Source organism: Fragaria vesca, linkage group LG2 (genome assembly GCF_000184155.1).
Source record: "Fragaria vesca subsp. vesca linkage group LG2, FraVesHawaii_1.0, whole genome shotgun sequence".
In the NCBI taxonomy this organism is placed as follows: domain Eukaryota; kingdom Viridiplantae; phylum Streptophyta; class Magnoliopsida; order Rosales; family Rosaceae; genus Fragaria; species Fragaria vesca.
The window spans coordinates 28,760,286-28,776,132 of record NC_020492.1 but is presented as its reverse complement, the minus strand read 5'-3'; the positions used below and the strand labels follow the sequence as shown (position 1 = coordinate 28,776,132).

The 15,847-nt window shown below is 37.8% G+C and overlaps 3 protein-coding genes across 3 annotated transcripts in view; all 3 read left to right on the top strand.

Moving 5' to 3' along the window:
- LOC101295894 (peptidyl-prolyl cis-trans isomerase CYP37, chloroplastic-like) overlaps positions 1–1,463 on the top strand; it is a 4,310-nt gene extending 2,847 nt beyond the window's left edge. Inside the window, exons 8-12 of the mRNA XM_004293057.1 lie at positions 169–222; positions 610–768; positions 898–1,020; positions 1,193–1,242; positions 1,352–1,463. Of these exons, the coding sequence (XP_004293105.1) occupies positions 169–222; positions 610–768; positions 898–1,020; positions 1,193–1,242; positions 1,352–1,463 (498 nt within the window). The remainder of the gene's footprint in view (positions 1–168; positions 223–609; positions 769–897; positions 1,021–1,192; positions 1,243–1,351) is intronic.
- Positions 1,464–3,503: 2,040 nt separating this feature from the next.
- On the top strand, positions 3,504–4,614 carry LOC101295600 (KDEL-tailed cysteine endopeptidase CEP1-like). The gene is made up of 2 exons (XM_004293056.1): positions 3,504–3,819; positions 3,941–4,614. Exons 1-2 carry the CDS (start codon positions 3,504–3,506, stop codon positions 4,612–4,614), a joined length of 990 nt encoding a protein of 329 aa, XP_004293104.1.
- Positions 4,615–6,651: 2,037 nt separating this feature from the next.
- LOC101306984 lies at positions 6,652–10,600 on the top strand. Its single transcript, XM_004291621.1, has 7 exons — positions 6,652–7,206; positions 7,975–8,115; positions 8,217–8,330; positions 8,426–8,599; positions 9,250–9,365; positions 9,924–10,008; positions 10,095–10,600. The coding sequence occupies exons 1-7, from the start codon at positions 6,709–6,711 to the stop codon at positions 10,098–10,100; spliced, it is 1,134 nt and encodes a 377-aa protein (XP_004291669.1). The 5' UTR covers positions 6,652–6,708; the 3' UTR covers positions 10,101–10,600.
- Positions 10,601–15,847: the final 5,247 nt, after the last annotated feature.

Below are 15,847 nucleotides of genomic sequence, written 5' to 3'. Positions count from 1 at the left end.
TAGTATACTACTCTCTCTCTCTCTCTCTCTCTCTCTCTCTCTCTCTCTCTCTCTCTCTCTCTCACACACACAGAATTTGATATTTCCAAAGGTAAAATGAATGCCCGGCACACATATTAACTGTGAAAATATTAAATGTCCTTATACTGATCAGTAAACTTTGTACAGGTTGTTATAGATGGATATTCAGCACCGTTAACAGCGGGTAATTTCGCAAAACTGGTAAGGTAGTTGAGCAATGATTCGGGACATACATGTATAAAAGTTCTGAGGTGAAGGTGTAAAAACCTCAGTATTAGCATATAAATGCATAGACAGTCCAAATGTAGAGATTAAGAAGGATAAAGTTAAATTAATAGCCTCAAGTAGATTTTGTTGAGTTTACTTCTTTTTTTTCTATGCTATCCATCATCAAATCAATGCCTAACTATGCCTAACCCATTTTTCTCAACCTTGTTCGGATAAATTAGATAATTATTTTTCTGCCAGCCTTCTGTTGAGGTCATCTAAGCTTTAGTGCTTGGCTATGATTGTTCTTGTGAAATTTTATTGTTTTCAAATAATAACCAGGATGGATGGAAATATGTCTAATAATCTAAGTCCCTTCAGGTAAGTGATGGGGCATATGATGGGGCAAAGCTCAGCTCGACTGACCAAGCTGTTCTCTCAGCTAGTGGTTCTGACAAGTACAGTGGTCCTAGTGTTCCTCTAGAAATAAAGCCATCTGGGCAATTTGAGCCCTTATACAGAACAAAATTAGATGTGCAGGTATGCTTATGCTATTATAACTCATCTGTGGTGATCAACAATGTGATATCCGTTTCCTTAATTACTTAACTAGTTCTCATGCTAATATGGTGGTCGTACATATGTTATCTTATCTTTTTCTCATGAAAGGATGGGGAATTGCCAGTTCTTCCTCTATCTGTTTACGGATCAGTTGCGATGGCACATAGTGAAGCCTCTGACGAGTACTCATCACCATATCAATTTTTCTTCTATCTTTATGATAAAAGAAATGTAAGTGCAAGCAGACTGTTTAAGTTAATCATAAATTTGGGGCTCTGAACCCTAAAATTTAGAAGTTTCAAATCCATCAGTTATTTCATGATTCATGCATCTCATAGTGTCATAGTGACACTATTGTTTTTCTTCATCATTTCATCTACTTTATGATGTAACTATCCTGTAGGCTGGCTTGGGAGGATTATCGTTTGATGAAGGAGAATTCTCAGTTTTTGGGTAATGTATCTTTACTCCTAAATTTCTTGTAGGTAAATAATCTCGAGTATTTTGATAAGAAATTCCCGGTTTTCCTTTTAACTCATTATATACATTTCTGAATATGCAGATACACAACAGTAGGAAAAGATATTCTTTCACAGATAAAAACTGGCGACGTGATTCGATCAGCAAAGCTGGTCGAAGGTCAAGATCGTCTAGTGCTGCCAAATGAGAAGTGATTTGTTCTCCTGCCATCAGGACTTCTTCTATTCTCTTTACATTTGTTGTGTTTTAGAAGGTAGCAGCAGCAGCCTGATTTTCTTGGTGCAGGTTGTGTTGCCAGTTCTGTGTTTATCTTTTCTCTTTACAAATATAATTCTTCTTCTATTTGTTTGTTTTGCCTGAACTTAATTATCCTCCCCTTCTCTTGTATCGAAACTAAAGAGAAGTGCTCCAAAATTAAACTTTACTATGCAGGATCACTATTCCATTTTCCAGCTTATTTTTCTTTATCGATCCCATTCAGTTTGCATTTTTATCAGAATTATAGAAGTCACCACTCACCACAACTCCACAAGTATGAGTTATACGCAATCATTTGCCAATGTTAAAACTTAAAACGGATCATTTGCCGTTGTGAACTTAGTTAGAACTTGAAATTTACGTTGCGGATTACAGATGAAGTAGCTTGATGAAATAGGTGTGTGCTTGGAAAGCTGCCTCTAATATTCTTCCCACAAGAAGTAGGCTTAGTGAACGAGGTGTGGATATTGACACCCAATGCCCTTTCTGTGAGGAGGTGGTGGAGTCACCTATTCATGCTCTGAGAGATTGTTCCCACGCAACTGTGTGCCTTCAACTAGCACAAGTCCCAATGCTGCTGAACACTACCTCGGTTTATGACTGGTTAGTTTCAGTTTTATCTGTTCCTACCCTATTTCCAATTTTGCTCATGATTCTTTGGGCAATATGGCGTAATAGGAATCAGAAGGTTTGTGAGGGCAAGGTTAAACAGGCCTTTGAGGTAGTGTCTTTGCTTTGGGTTGGTGGGAGGACTATAAAAAGGCTAGAAGCTCTTTGATTGAACCAAGGATTGTTTTTCGGTCTAGATGGACGAAACCCTCAGTTGGTTTTGTAAAGCTTAATGTTGATGCTGCCTTCGATCTAAATTATGGAAGAGCAGGGTTAGGAGGAGTTTTCCGTGATCATGAAGGGTTTTGTTTGGGAGCTTTCACCAAGTTCATTGTGTCTGCCAGCTCTCCTCAACATAGTGAACTCCTTGCAGTTCTTGAAGGTGTTGGATGGGCGCAAGTACATCATCTGTTGCCACTAGTTGTGGAAACATATTGTCAAGTGCTAGTAAAAGCTGCTCAATCAGGTTCATTGGATCACTCTAGCATCGGTTTTCTTCTCTCTGATTTGAGAGAGAGTCTACATCTCGCTTCTAATGCGAGATTGATTTTTGTTAAAAGAGAAGCTAATTCGGTAGCTCATGCTCTAGCTCAGTATGCTCTGTTTTCTTAGATGAACACAGGTTTTTCTCTTGTAATTCCTTCGCATGTGGAAGAACTTATCTCTTTAGATTGTAATGATCTCTGATCAATGAAAGAAATTTCATTCCCCTACAAAAAAAAAAAAATAGCTTGATGAACTAAGGACTGCTGAATGGAAAGCTTGTGGGATGTGGCCATCAATTTGGAAGCTTCATGCAAATTCATAACACCAAATTCACGTCACTGACCAGTTCAAACTACATATATGCACAAAGTGCATGTGATGAATGGATGGCGTTGAAGTGTTACAAGTGAATAGGTAGTCATCACATACACAGAAAAGATAGCTTCATTACATTTTCTCCATAAGAACCAAGGGGAATAAATAGTCACTAAACCGAACTACGGGCAATAGATTGGTCACTAGCTAAACGCCAAGTCTTGATTACTTGGACGTTCATCAATTCCCAAGTCTTTAGAAACTAGACTTTGTGATTTTGTGCCAATTTTCCACATATTTTTGCGTATTATACCGTTAGGTTTCTCCTATATAAACGCTATACTGAATTGCTTGTTTCTTCACAGCAGCTTGCTTGCCAATCACTTCATTAAACAAGCCATTATCACAAAGGTAACCCGGCCTGCGGTACTAAATTTGTGAACCATGGCTTCTCATGAACCCATTAACCTTGTGTTCATTGTCATATTCATCACCTTGGCAACTTTGGCTTCTCATGCCACATCCCCTGCATTGTACGAAGCTTCCCTTGCTGAAAAACACGAGCAATGGATGGCAAAGCACGGACGCGTTTACCCCGATGCTGCAGAGAAGGAACGGCGTCTCGGCATCTTCAAGAACAATGTAGAATACGTCGAGAAGTTCAACAAAGGGAACAAGACATACACGTTGAGCATAAACAAGTTTCTGATATGACCAACGAAGAATTCCGGAGACATTATACCGGAAACAAAATCACCCCCGGCTTAAGTTCAACCTCATCCAATTTTACCTACCAAAGCTTGGCTGCTTCTGATATTCCAACTAGAATGGACTGGAGGGAACAACAAGCTGTCACTCCCATAAAGGATCAAGGTCGATGCGGTAAGTGAATCACACCATGCATGTGTGTGTGTGTATATATGTGTGTGTGTGTGTATATATATATATATATATACTCCCTAGCTTGTTATATATACTAACTCGATCTTTAATACACATGTAGGTGCTTGCTGGGCATTTTCAGTAGCAGCAGCTGTGGAAGGGCTAACCAAAATCAAAACCGGCGAATTGATCTCACTCTCCGAGCAGCAACTTGTGGACTGCAGCTCCCAGAACAATGGGTGCGGCGGTGGTAGCTTGAAACTCGCATATGACTACGTAGAGCAAAACGGACTGGCTCGTGAAGAAAGTTACCCGTACGAGGGAACAGACACTGGAACATGCAACACTGACATGGAAAGTGAGCGTGCGGCAAAGATCACTAGCTATGCCCAAGTCACTTCCAGAGATGAAAACGATCTACTCAAGGCTGTGGCCATGCAACCAGTCTCGATCCGCATTGCGGCTTATGGATTGGATTTTCAGCAATACAGCATCGGGGTGTTCTCAGGCGATTATGGGACGGACCTCAACCATGACATCACGGCCATCGGCTACGGGACAACTGAAGATGGAATCGACTATTGGTTAATGAAAAACTCATGGGGGACGCAATGGGGTGAAAGTGGGTTTATGAAAATTCTTAGAAACAGTGACGCCCCAGAGGGTATGTGCGGCCTTGCTATTAATAACTTCGATTGCATAAGTCTCTACGTATACTACAGCATGCCTCTTTTCCATATTTATCTTTCTATTGAGTATGCACTTCCAAATTCTACTATACATGTTGGGTCGTGAAAACGCCTGTATTGTATTTTGTACGTTGCATCATATAAATAAGCTGGTAGCTCTTGTTTATATGCATATGCATGTCTCAGTATAAGATCGAGGATCCTGCTGGATGAAGATCAATGATTTTCAGCTCGATCATTTGTCATTTGTACGTGATAATTACCATTGCAATACTACAATGGCTCATTTGTGAACATTTATGTTCGTGTAAAATATAGTATCCTTTGATTTAAGATGAAGTTGGAACTTTGGATGTAAAGTGTTGGCTTATATCTTTAATAAAAATTGTGTTAACCATGATAAAATAGTCTGAGATTCATATCTAAAACCAATTGATTATAGGTAGATTAGAGTAGCTCAAATCCTTATAAACCCACATGCAATATCTCATATTCTTGATGTGGGGTTGATGTCTCAACAAACCACATATGAACTAGTTGGCCACATCATTTACGTACGTACGAAATTGATCAATACGGTAGAATCAATATCCAAATTGATTTTCCTTACAGATCCATTTTGGAAATACATTAGCTTTTTGAACGATGGCCATACTTTTGTTGCTGCCAGCACAAGCTGGAGTATGAAGTGGCTGAAATTAATGAATAAGACTCTTCAAGCTAGAGAGTTAATTATAAGTCCCTTATATACGATTATTATTAGTGGATGACACACAACCAAAGACAGGATAATATAGGTGCTAAATTGTCTTGTACTTTTGCATGAGCTGCCTTATTCCTTAAAGAATTCAATGTCGACCAATCTTTTGGATTTTTGCCTTGTGAATTGTTTTCCACACCCAGATGCAAACAAATGAAGTAGTCAGATCCTGGATGACAATCTGGGCGAACATATATGTGGAAAATTCCTATACCATGAATAATGCAGACAAACAAGAATGTACAACTGTCTTGAGCATGACCATGGAAATCTTGATTGGCATACAAAAAATCGGCCAAGAAAATTGTGATGCCAGTTTATCTAGCTAGCTACATCATAGTATATATCTGCACCAAGGAATTATATGGAATCACTGGTATGAGATATTGGGATATATATATATAAGTTACATTTCCAGACAAGTAAATGGTCTAGTAGTTCATAGATAGTCCAGGGTCCCATGTACATAATTAATGGAGGATTAGAAATGGCTTGTTTGGATTCCAGGGGCCGCTGTGATGGTTTTCTGGGAGCACACCATTCAAACAATTTTGCAAATGGCAAAGAAAAAAATGAGTGCAGTTCAAAGGAAACAAAGGAGTGTGCAGCTGGGTTAAAACTGGACCAAAAAACAATATGCATATCAACTGGAATTTGGAGTACAATTTGATTGCCAGCTTAAACATCTATAATTATTGCGTGAACTAGATTTGCTTTCATAAGAAAGAGTACATCGTTGATTTCTATCATTAGAGGACATTAAGCTTTCTACCGTCTCACCACCAGTTTAACAAAGAGGTGAATACTATATTGAAAGCAGATTCGTTTAAGTTGCAAGCCACCTCAGTTGCGTTAGTAAATTAGTAACACATGTACCCACCTAGTTAGTATTCACGCAGATTCACGGGAGTATCCCAACAAAATCAAACTAATCGACGCACGAATCCAAGTCCTCTCAAACCTCTTAACTAGCTACAAATAAGTAAGAGTTAAGACTCGAACTCTTAACATAAAAGTTTCATAGTAATCACGACTACATTTACCAAACCTAATGGTTTAATAAGCAACGAATTACCAAGTCAACGTCCAAATATTCATTTTAAAAATAATAATAAATCGATTTTTTCTGATGAAGCAGCCACCTCGTCATGTGGCCAGCGTGTCATCAAGATCCTCAACATCACACTCCACCCTAAACAACCTACACTCCTTCCTCCACCCAATCCTCTCCTCACACCTTTTCCACAGCACACTCCTCATTCGCCACTCCAAAACCCACCACCCAAATTCGACCCCTCACCTTTACACCCACCACACCCAACCCAAACCCCAAACACATCAAAACCCAATCATCTTCAACATTTCCAAGTCGGATTAAAACAACCACACCCAAAAAAACACAACCTTTAAACTCAAACTCGTTCCTCTCCCAACTCAGCCATGGCGTCCATCCACGCCATAGCTCCCCAGAGCTTCCTCAACCTCCCAAACCCCAAACCCAGAAAACCCATCACCCCCCACTCAAAACCCACTTCAAGTTCCAATCTTTACACCCTTAAACCCCCAAAGACCCAATCTTTCCCCTCAAGGAAACCCACCCGGGTCCTCACCTCCGTCGCCGACCACCACCATGACGTCATCCCGGTACAGAGCTCCGACTGCGTTGACCAGCAGGAAGGGATGGTGGTGAGCAGGGCAGAGTGTGAGGGTGTGGAGAGCGAGTTGGCGAGTCAGGTTGGTGGGTTTGGGGCGAGTGAGGGGAGGCTCTCGTTTGAAGGGGCTGGTGGGTTTGGGTCTTCTTCTTCTGGGGTTGGAAATGAGAGAGGGAATGAGGAGTTATATAGGCTTGTGGATAGGAGTATTAATGCCACTATTGTGCTTGCTGCTGGCAGTTTTGCTCTTACTAAGTTGCTTACTATTGATCAGGATTATTGGCATGTGAGTCATCTGCTTTAGTACTTGATTGTTTATGTGGTTTACTTACTATGTGATTGTGATGAGAAGTGAGAACTTTGGTTTAGATAGCTTTAGTATTTGGTTTATAGGAAGGTTTATGATTTCTGCAGTTGTTTTTTTTTTTTTTTTTTTTTGGGTTTCGTATCTTTGAGATTGGTTGAGTAGCTTTTTGTGTCATACTATATATGTGGAAGTGGAACAATGCTATATAAGTTATATGGCTATGGTTTGTGGTGGATGGATGCTGCATAGTCAGATTAATTTGATGTGAAGTTCTTGCTGTTATTGATATACTCATAGGGAGGGTGAGAAGTGAGAGGAATCAGTGGTTGTTTCCTCTATAATTTACGTGGAACAAACTGCTTTAAGACACATCAAGTGGAAATTACAAATTGTACTCATAAGTGGGGAGCAACATGGGCAAAGAATAGCAGAGTTAATGAGATAAATGAGTTGCTTTTTGAGGCTGGGGAAAGAATAGGATTAGAAATAATCGATAAGGGGTGAAGTTGGAGATCACTGCAATATATGGTATGAAGAGCAATTGTGCACTTAAGGTTAGAGTGGAGGCAATTTGTTTGTCCTGTCCAATTAGTTCATAGTTTATCTTTAGAAACATTAGTTGTGATCTGTTATCTGAATGTTTTTTAAACATTTATTTTTCTTGTTGATTTTTGAATGTTCTATTTTCATGTGTATTGCACTTTTATTGAGTTGTCTGCTGAGACATGTCTGTTGGTTTTCTTATAGGGATGGACTATATATGAGATCTTAAGATATGCACCTCAACATAATTGGACTGCTTATGAGGAAGCACTTAAGGCTAATCCAGTTTTAGCCAAAATGGTAATTAGTGGTGTTGTATACTCTCTCGGTGACTGGATTGCACAGGTGCGTTGCAGTGTTGGCCATTTTAAATAAAATAATTGAAGTCTTCTACTTGGTGAAGTTAGTCTTTCCACTGTGCATGATCATGTATTATAATGTTGCAGTGCTTTGAAGGAAAACCTTTATTTGAGTTCGACCGGGCACGAATGTTCAGATCTGGGCTTGTTGGCTTTACTCTCCATGGTTCCCTATCGCACTATTATTACCAGATTTGTGAGGTTATTTTTTTTTCTTCTCTTGTTTATCTCAGAACATCTTTTCTTTGTTTTCTTTTATTTTTACGGTTCCTTTAACAATTTAACCTTTTTTTCAGGAGCTTTTTCCTTTCCAAGGCTGGTGGGTGGTTCCTGTCAAAGTAGCCTTTGACCAAACTATATGGGCAGCAATTTGGAACAGCATTTACTTTACAGTTTTGGGATTTTTGCGTCTTGAATCTCCTATCAATATATATAGTGAACTGAAAGCGACATTCTGGCCAATGCTGACTGTAAGAGAACCTTGAATCTTTTCTGTCTTTTTTTTTTTTTTTGTTTTTTGGGGGGGGGGGGGGGGATGTGGCTTTGCAAGTCTTAATTGGTTAAGTTAAACAACAAAGAACCTAAATGATTGTCATGTTATGTTCACGGAGGTCAGGAAAGGTGTTGCCACTTATCCAAAGTCTTGGATCAGTGATAACTTGAGTTGATGGTTTTATCTGATTTTGGAGCATTTCTCCTTCACATCAATCATATTGTGTGTATATTTATCTATGAATTGGCTAGACCAAATAAAAAACCTATGCATTGGTATTTATAAATAAATACATTCAATCAGCAGTTTCCTGTCCATGTAGGTTTAATCTTGGAATAAGAGTTTAATTTTCTATTTATCTAATCAGTAGACTTATACCCTCTAAGAAATATTTCATACTTCATTGGTCGGCTAAGTGTGTGTTCTAATGAATAAGAAATAAGATTTTTCTCAAGTTCTAATTAATATAGACTTCAAAGAATTTTTAATTTTTTTTATTGGTGATTGTGTGTCTTTCTACTGGTGTGGAGAGTAAAGAAATCCATATATGTATTCCTTGTGTATTTGTTTGAAAGAATGCAGATTTTTTTAAACTGACATCTTTCTGGATGTGATTTGTAAATGCAGGCAGGTTGGAAGCTGTGGCCATTTGCTCATCTTGTTACCTATGGTCTGATCCCCGTCGAACAAAGGCTCTTATGGGTGGACTGTGTAGAGTTAATTTGGGTGACTATTCTATCAACGTAAGTACCGGATATTCATTATTTGCATTTAAAAAGAAAAGCACAACAAAGATTGTGGTCCTTTTCCTCCTAATAGACAGCTATATAGTTGGCCCAATTATTATGATTCATGGTTTTCTAGTTCTGCTGATGATACTGCAGAGAACAGTTGAGTTAGTATTGGCTTAATATGCTTATTTTCTGTAGACATGATACGTAGTTGTAGATAAAAAATGTTTGTTTGGTAGAAATATATTTTTTATTTTATTATAATTATTTTTTAAGTTAGGTATAAACGTCAATAAAAAATTGATAATATTTCAGCTAATTGATAATACCCTGAGTTGCAGACTTGGTTGATATTTTCTTCAAAAAAGAGTTTTTTATGGTTTTTTTTTTCACAGAATTTCTGTTTAAAAACCTAAAAATTTTGAGGTATTAGTAGTGTATATACTCTTCAGAGTGATTAGCAAACAAGTTCAGTGATTGTTTTCCTATCCTTCTGCTTCGATATATTTTTCTTTTTCCCTTCTTCAGTAGGTTTCATGTCTAACATTGTGGATAATTTCTCTTTGCCAGTTATTCAAATGAAAAGTCGGAAGCAAGGATTTCTGACGCACCAGCTGAAGCAAGTTCCAACTCTCCAAACATAAGTCCTCTTGAGGTATGTACAAATCGTTTTCGACCGGTGTCTTATGTATGTAACAGCTGTGATTACAATTCTGATGTGCTGTTCTTCCACCTTCTCAGGAGTAAAATTTAAAAAAAGACCAGAGTACAAGGGAGGATTACTGACAAGTTGAGGAGTGAAATCCTCTTCATGGTGTTCTGTGGCTTGAGAGGTGTAAGTACCTAGATTTGTGGAAAGTAGCCTGGCCGGGCTGATTTATATGGTATATAGATACTGCACATATCTCAGAACTCCCACATGTATGCTAAGTGACATAGTTTCCCCTACTATATTGATGACGATTCGTCGTACATAATCTTAGAAAATTCAACTAATTTATGTAAATCCATCCGAAAAATACAGTAGATGAATGTGATTTACATAGTTTAGTTGAATAGGAATCATTTTGGATCGGAATACTTTCTCATATTATACTGCAGGATTGAAACAATTATTGGAAGAGGAACAGTAGGATTGGCTGTTTCCAGATAGATGAAGGGGTTCCAGACTTCCAGTAGAGAAGTTTACAGTACATAATACGTGATTGTGTTTAGTAAAATATATATCGTCCTTATTCTCAGAGCTCAGCTGTCTTCATTTTCTGTCATTCCTCATGTTTGCTGGAAAACGAATACTTAGCAATGGTGTTTTGTGTGATTAAATTAATTAGAAGCACTGCACTATTCGATATTCTAGTATGCATAGGCTAATATTATTGCTCGAACAGTAAGATTGCAAACCCTGTATTCCATTTTCAGTCATGGACATCATGATTTTCTAGCTTCTACCGTAATCTTCATGTTACATCCATTAAGATTTTGGAGCATGCTATACTCTCAAAGGACTGCAATATGATATATTCAGATGTAGAGTTGGGGTTTAGTACAGAACATGGGAACGAGTGGACTCCTGCAAAATTTTGGGTTTATTGATCTCATTATTTGTCCACTCTCTAATTTTTGTAGGAACTTCTCTGTAAACTCTTGATCAAAGTACAGGTACCAAGTTTGACTTTTCGCATTAGTCGTTAATTAGGTTTCAAAATTGATTAATAACGTGAGAGTTAGGTCGCACCCAACAGTACAAAGCTGGAACATCAGCTGGCACTAAAGGCTTGACCAGTCAGTTAGCTCACCGTGCCCAAACATGTTTTCTCCACAACTCTCTGTAAAATAACTAGAATTCGCGACACCATTACATTGCTGATTTGCATGTCAATGAGAGCTTTAGAGTTTAACAAATTGCTGGGAATAGCCCTCGCCGGCTCAACGGTTTACTAAAGATTTCGTTCGTTCATCGCTTTAAAGTATTCACACTGCTAGATGTTTTGGTGTTCCACGAAATTGTGGTTCCTAGTGCTAGCTCATCTGTTTAGTACTGTTTTCCAACTGTTTAAAAACCAAGTAGTTATTAATAGCTTTCATCTGCAATATATAATGAATGATCGGTCCCAACTGCAAATCTCCCACTGATTTTCGTGAATTAATCACCGTGATTATCGCCGGCCGGCAAATTAAAATGTCCATTCTTATAGCTCTGCTATCTGCTACCTCAACTTTCAGTTGTCACTTTTGTGACAGACTGATAATACAAATTTTAGGCGCCGAATCATTTGCTCACCGAAAGAGTACAAACACCAAGACTACGTCTTACTTGAAATTAAGTTACTAGCTAGTACATGATCAGTGCATGGTTTCCTAAAAAGAACTAACAATGGAAATAACAATCCAAATCTGGTTTAGTACAAAAACATGAAAAGAAAAGAGAGAAAAATAAGAAGAAGAAAGGTAGGCAGCGCTACCTAGCTAGCTACTCTCAGCCATAGACATGTTAGATAGCCGACTAGGAGTAGGCTGAAAGTTCCACCACCGAAGACTTAAGCCTCGCGTCTGTCCAGTCCTCAGTGCTCTCCTCAATATCTCCTTGTTTGCGTAGTTCCTCCTCCACTTTTCCCCGCCGGGCACGGCAAACCCGTGGCGGTTACACCGGTTCAACCCAGGCCTATTGCCGCACGTACATGTCATTCTAGTCCTCGGAGACGATACCATATAGCCGTGCCTAAGACCACGATGGTTACTAGTTCCCTCAGCCTTGTTTCCGGTACTGAGTGGGGGCCTTGCCGGAATCCCTTGTAGCCTTTCTCCGACTTGCCTGCACTGATGAGAGCTCTTTTGCATTTTCTAAAGCCAAGAAAAGAAGAGAAGAAGAAGAATTGTGTTGTGAATTGAATCGATATGTAGGGGAAAGAGTAATGGAATGTGCTTATATTTGAACAAGAAGGAAGACTTCTTCTGATGATGAGTTCAGAATGGTTGGGCTGGCGAGAGTGTTTGACCAAATGATAGACTATACTTTTATTTGTTGTTTTCTTTTTGGCTTGAGGACGCAGGGAAGACTTAGTCTAGAATACGAGACTTCAGGTGTAGAAGCCGGGATATTTGAATATAGTCGGACATGAATGTTGATCTGAACATATCAAATTAAACACCGGCGCGGCCCCTTTGTGTTTGGTTGAGTAGTCTGCTGCCTTGTATGACCAAACCCTATTGCCAGCTTATACTGCACTCTTGGTCCATTTTCTTCACTAGAACAATAATATACATTAGAAGCATTTATGTTATGACTTAATCATTTTACCCAAGCAAATTTTTTTGACGCATTATTTAACATATGGATCAGTGATTCAGTGGATCAAATATTTGGGACTGAATAATTGTTTTCCAATGGCCCAGGGTAAGTTCTTGCCTGGACAATTCAGGAATCATCTTCATGATGAGAAACCAAAAAAAAAAAAAGTAAAAACCAAAAACAAAAACAAGAAAATTTTCCTATATGGGGTCATTGTCAATATACTCAACTAGTCAACTTAGACTTTGATTTGTGTGTGATTAGTTTACCCAAAAGAAATTGTGAATTTGAATCAAAGCAAAGAGAATTTGCTTAAACATATATATTCTCTCGTAGTGGTCTTTTCCTCTGACAATGACTCATTGCTTAAAATTACCTGTGTTATTTTTGCACCTTTGCATATCGTTGAGGCTATTTTTCAGTTTTAGTCCATAATGTAGAACTTTCCTTGTTTTCGTGTCGTTCTCCTTGATCCTCACTGTAGTTTGATCTGGTATTACCATGTTGTGATGATCTAGGCTAAGGGAGCATTTTCTGGTGGCTAAGCTCACCGTAGGTATATAGCTGGTATTGGATCGTATCGAATATGAAATACACCGACTGTACGTATTTGGAGATTGAAGAGGTGCCACTAATTAACCCGAAGTCGCGAAGTAAGATTATGGAGGATGTAAATCTTGCCACCCTCGTTCTTTCATTAGCAGTAAGCTTTTCCTAAAATGATCTAGGGTTACGTTAGTATAGACTCTGGAATTCATTCCCGCTAGATCGATCTTACCCTCATATAGCGTTTTCACTGACAAAGTAGATGATCGCAGATTGCTTGCTATGAAAAAGTTTTTTTTTTTTTAAAGTTATTATATGCTATAATTTGTAAACATGTAAACGACATGGAATTGAGAACAAAATTAAATTAAGCTTTTCCTGCAACGCCAGCATGCATGGTTGAGTTGCGATTTTGAAACAAAGTGTCATCAAATTAAAATCTGAATCAGGTCATCATCCAAGTAAATTTGTATGATGAAACAACCTAACTATTAAATAAATCGAGGATGCAAACTGGCTGCCTTTTATCATCAACATGGAGGACCTGATCTTTTTGGTACGCTACCGAGTTCAACCAAGAAACTGCCCCCACTCATTTAATTTCAGATACCAGAACTCACAGAATCGATTTATTCAGCCTCAGTTTGTGTTTGTATTTCCTTTTTCTTCATGCAAAAGTTTGAAAATGAAAATGAATAACTAATTTGAATCTGCTCGTACCCTTTTCCATATTTTCCTCTTCAATTTTCTTTTTCTATTTTCCGGATTGCTGAGAATAGATTCTATAAATATCTGAGAAAGCAAGTCAGGGAAGTCCAATAATAATAAATTTTTCTTTCAGTTTGGAACAATTTGATGATAATGAATCGGAGGCGGCTAAGATTTTGTGGTGGGATTTTACTCATAGAGCTAGGCTTTGAGAAAGCATCTTTCAGAAAGAAGATAACAGCGCATTTTCATGAGATATCACAATAGCATTACCAAAATTAAGCAGCAATGATGCGAAATTTAATAAAGTTGGTTTGTACTCTTTCCTGGGTTAGGAAGGTGATTAAAGGGGTATTTAATTTGTGTGGTTTTAAGATAATGATTCCCTTTCGACGATTGCAACAACGGTCCCATAGTGGAGTCAGCAGAGAAAGAGGAAAGATAGGCCTCTCGATCTTGTTGTCAATTTTTAGTGACCTCAACGAGTCGATAGAATATACTTAACTATGTCTAATCACTCCCATTCCCATATCAAAGATAATGACACTCGCACTGCTCGATATCAAATATCTTGCAAAAAAATCTTTCCTGGAGATAAAAGCAAGAGCAATAATTTTTTGTGGATTAAATCAAGGTGGGTGTTTATGCAGTAAGCTGAGATCGATATATTGAGGTAAAAGCAAGCTCATCTTTCTGCTGTACGTTGTTCAAAGCCCATCTCTGGCTTTTCAGGATTCGCCTCTTGTTGACAATATTGCCTACCTATCACAACAGATTCATATATGATCAAGGTATAAATTAGTGACCCGTATATATCATCAACAAAGTGTGAACTTAGTGATGATCATCTGAAAAGTAATAATTCTTATACATATCTGATACTTTATGCATGCGGTGATATTATATCTCCGGTGGTGTATATATCAATAATTTCAATCGTTAATTCGCATATGAAAACTAATTTCTAGTTTTGTCAGTCGTTATTCATCTAGATGAATGTACATGGTTTCCTAAAATGTGGTTCACTTACCATTATTCTTCTTAATATACTTCATAATTGATCCGAAAATATAGTCGTTCTTCTAGATGAATGTACATGGTTTCCTAAAATGTGGTTCACTTACCATTATTATTCTTAATATACTTCATAATTCATCCGAAAATATGAACGTTGATCACACATCATCAACACATTGTTTTAAGCATTGCTGTGTTGATTTAAGCATTGCATCGTACATATGATGTATTTGAACTACCATTTATCACATTTGCAATATATATATATACACACACACACACACAAAGAGTTCTATTCCAGAGTGAGACACCGTTATGAAATTAAAGTGTGGTGCTCCTTATTTCGCTCACTTTTATGTCACATTTTCACATCTCCACCGTTCAGTGTCTAGAACATAATGTGTAGATCATTCATGCAAAGTTTCATCCAATTTGAAAATTATTTGAGTACCGAATTAGATTAAATGAATCAACTAAACAAAATCTGTCCAAACGGAACCGTTCGTGTAAATCACAATTACGGGAGCTCAAATGATCTCCAAATTGGATGAAACTTTGCAAGAATAATCTACACACTATGTTCTAGACACTGAACAGTAAAGATGTGAAAATGTTAGATTCATGTAAACCTTTAATATGAAACTTATGTGTTACCTGAAAACTTAACATTCCTACATGACAATTATTATTATTTTAATTTTATATTATCTTACTTTTCACTTGGTTTCTATTTTTAATATTCAAACGAGTGAGATCATGTTATTAAGTTAATTTCTTATTAAAGGGATGGAGTAGAAGCAAATTATAAGTCGAATTGATTGAAAATGTAGCATCTTTTGGAACCTAGGATGAGAGAAATGGGTCAACAATAAGATTTAGACTAGGGAGAAAACTATCAGGGAGTTTCTAGCTTCATTTCCTTCGAAATCCAATA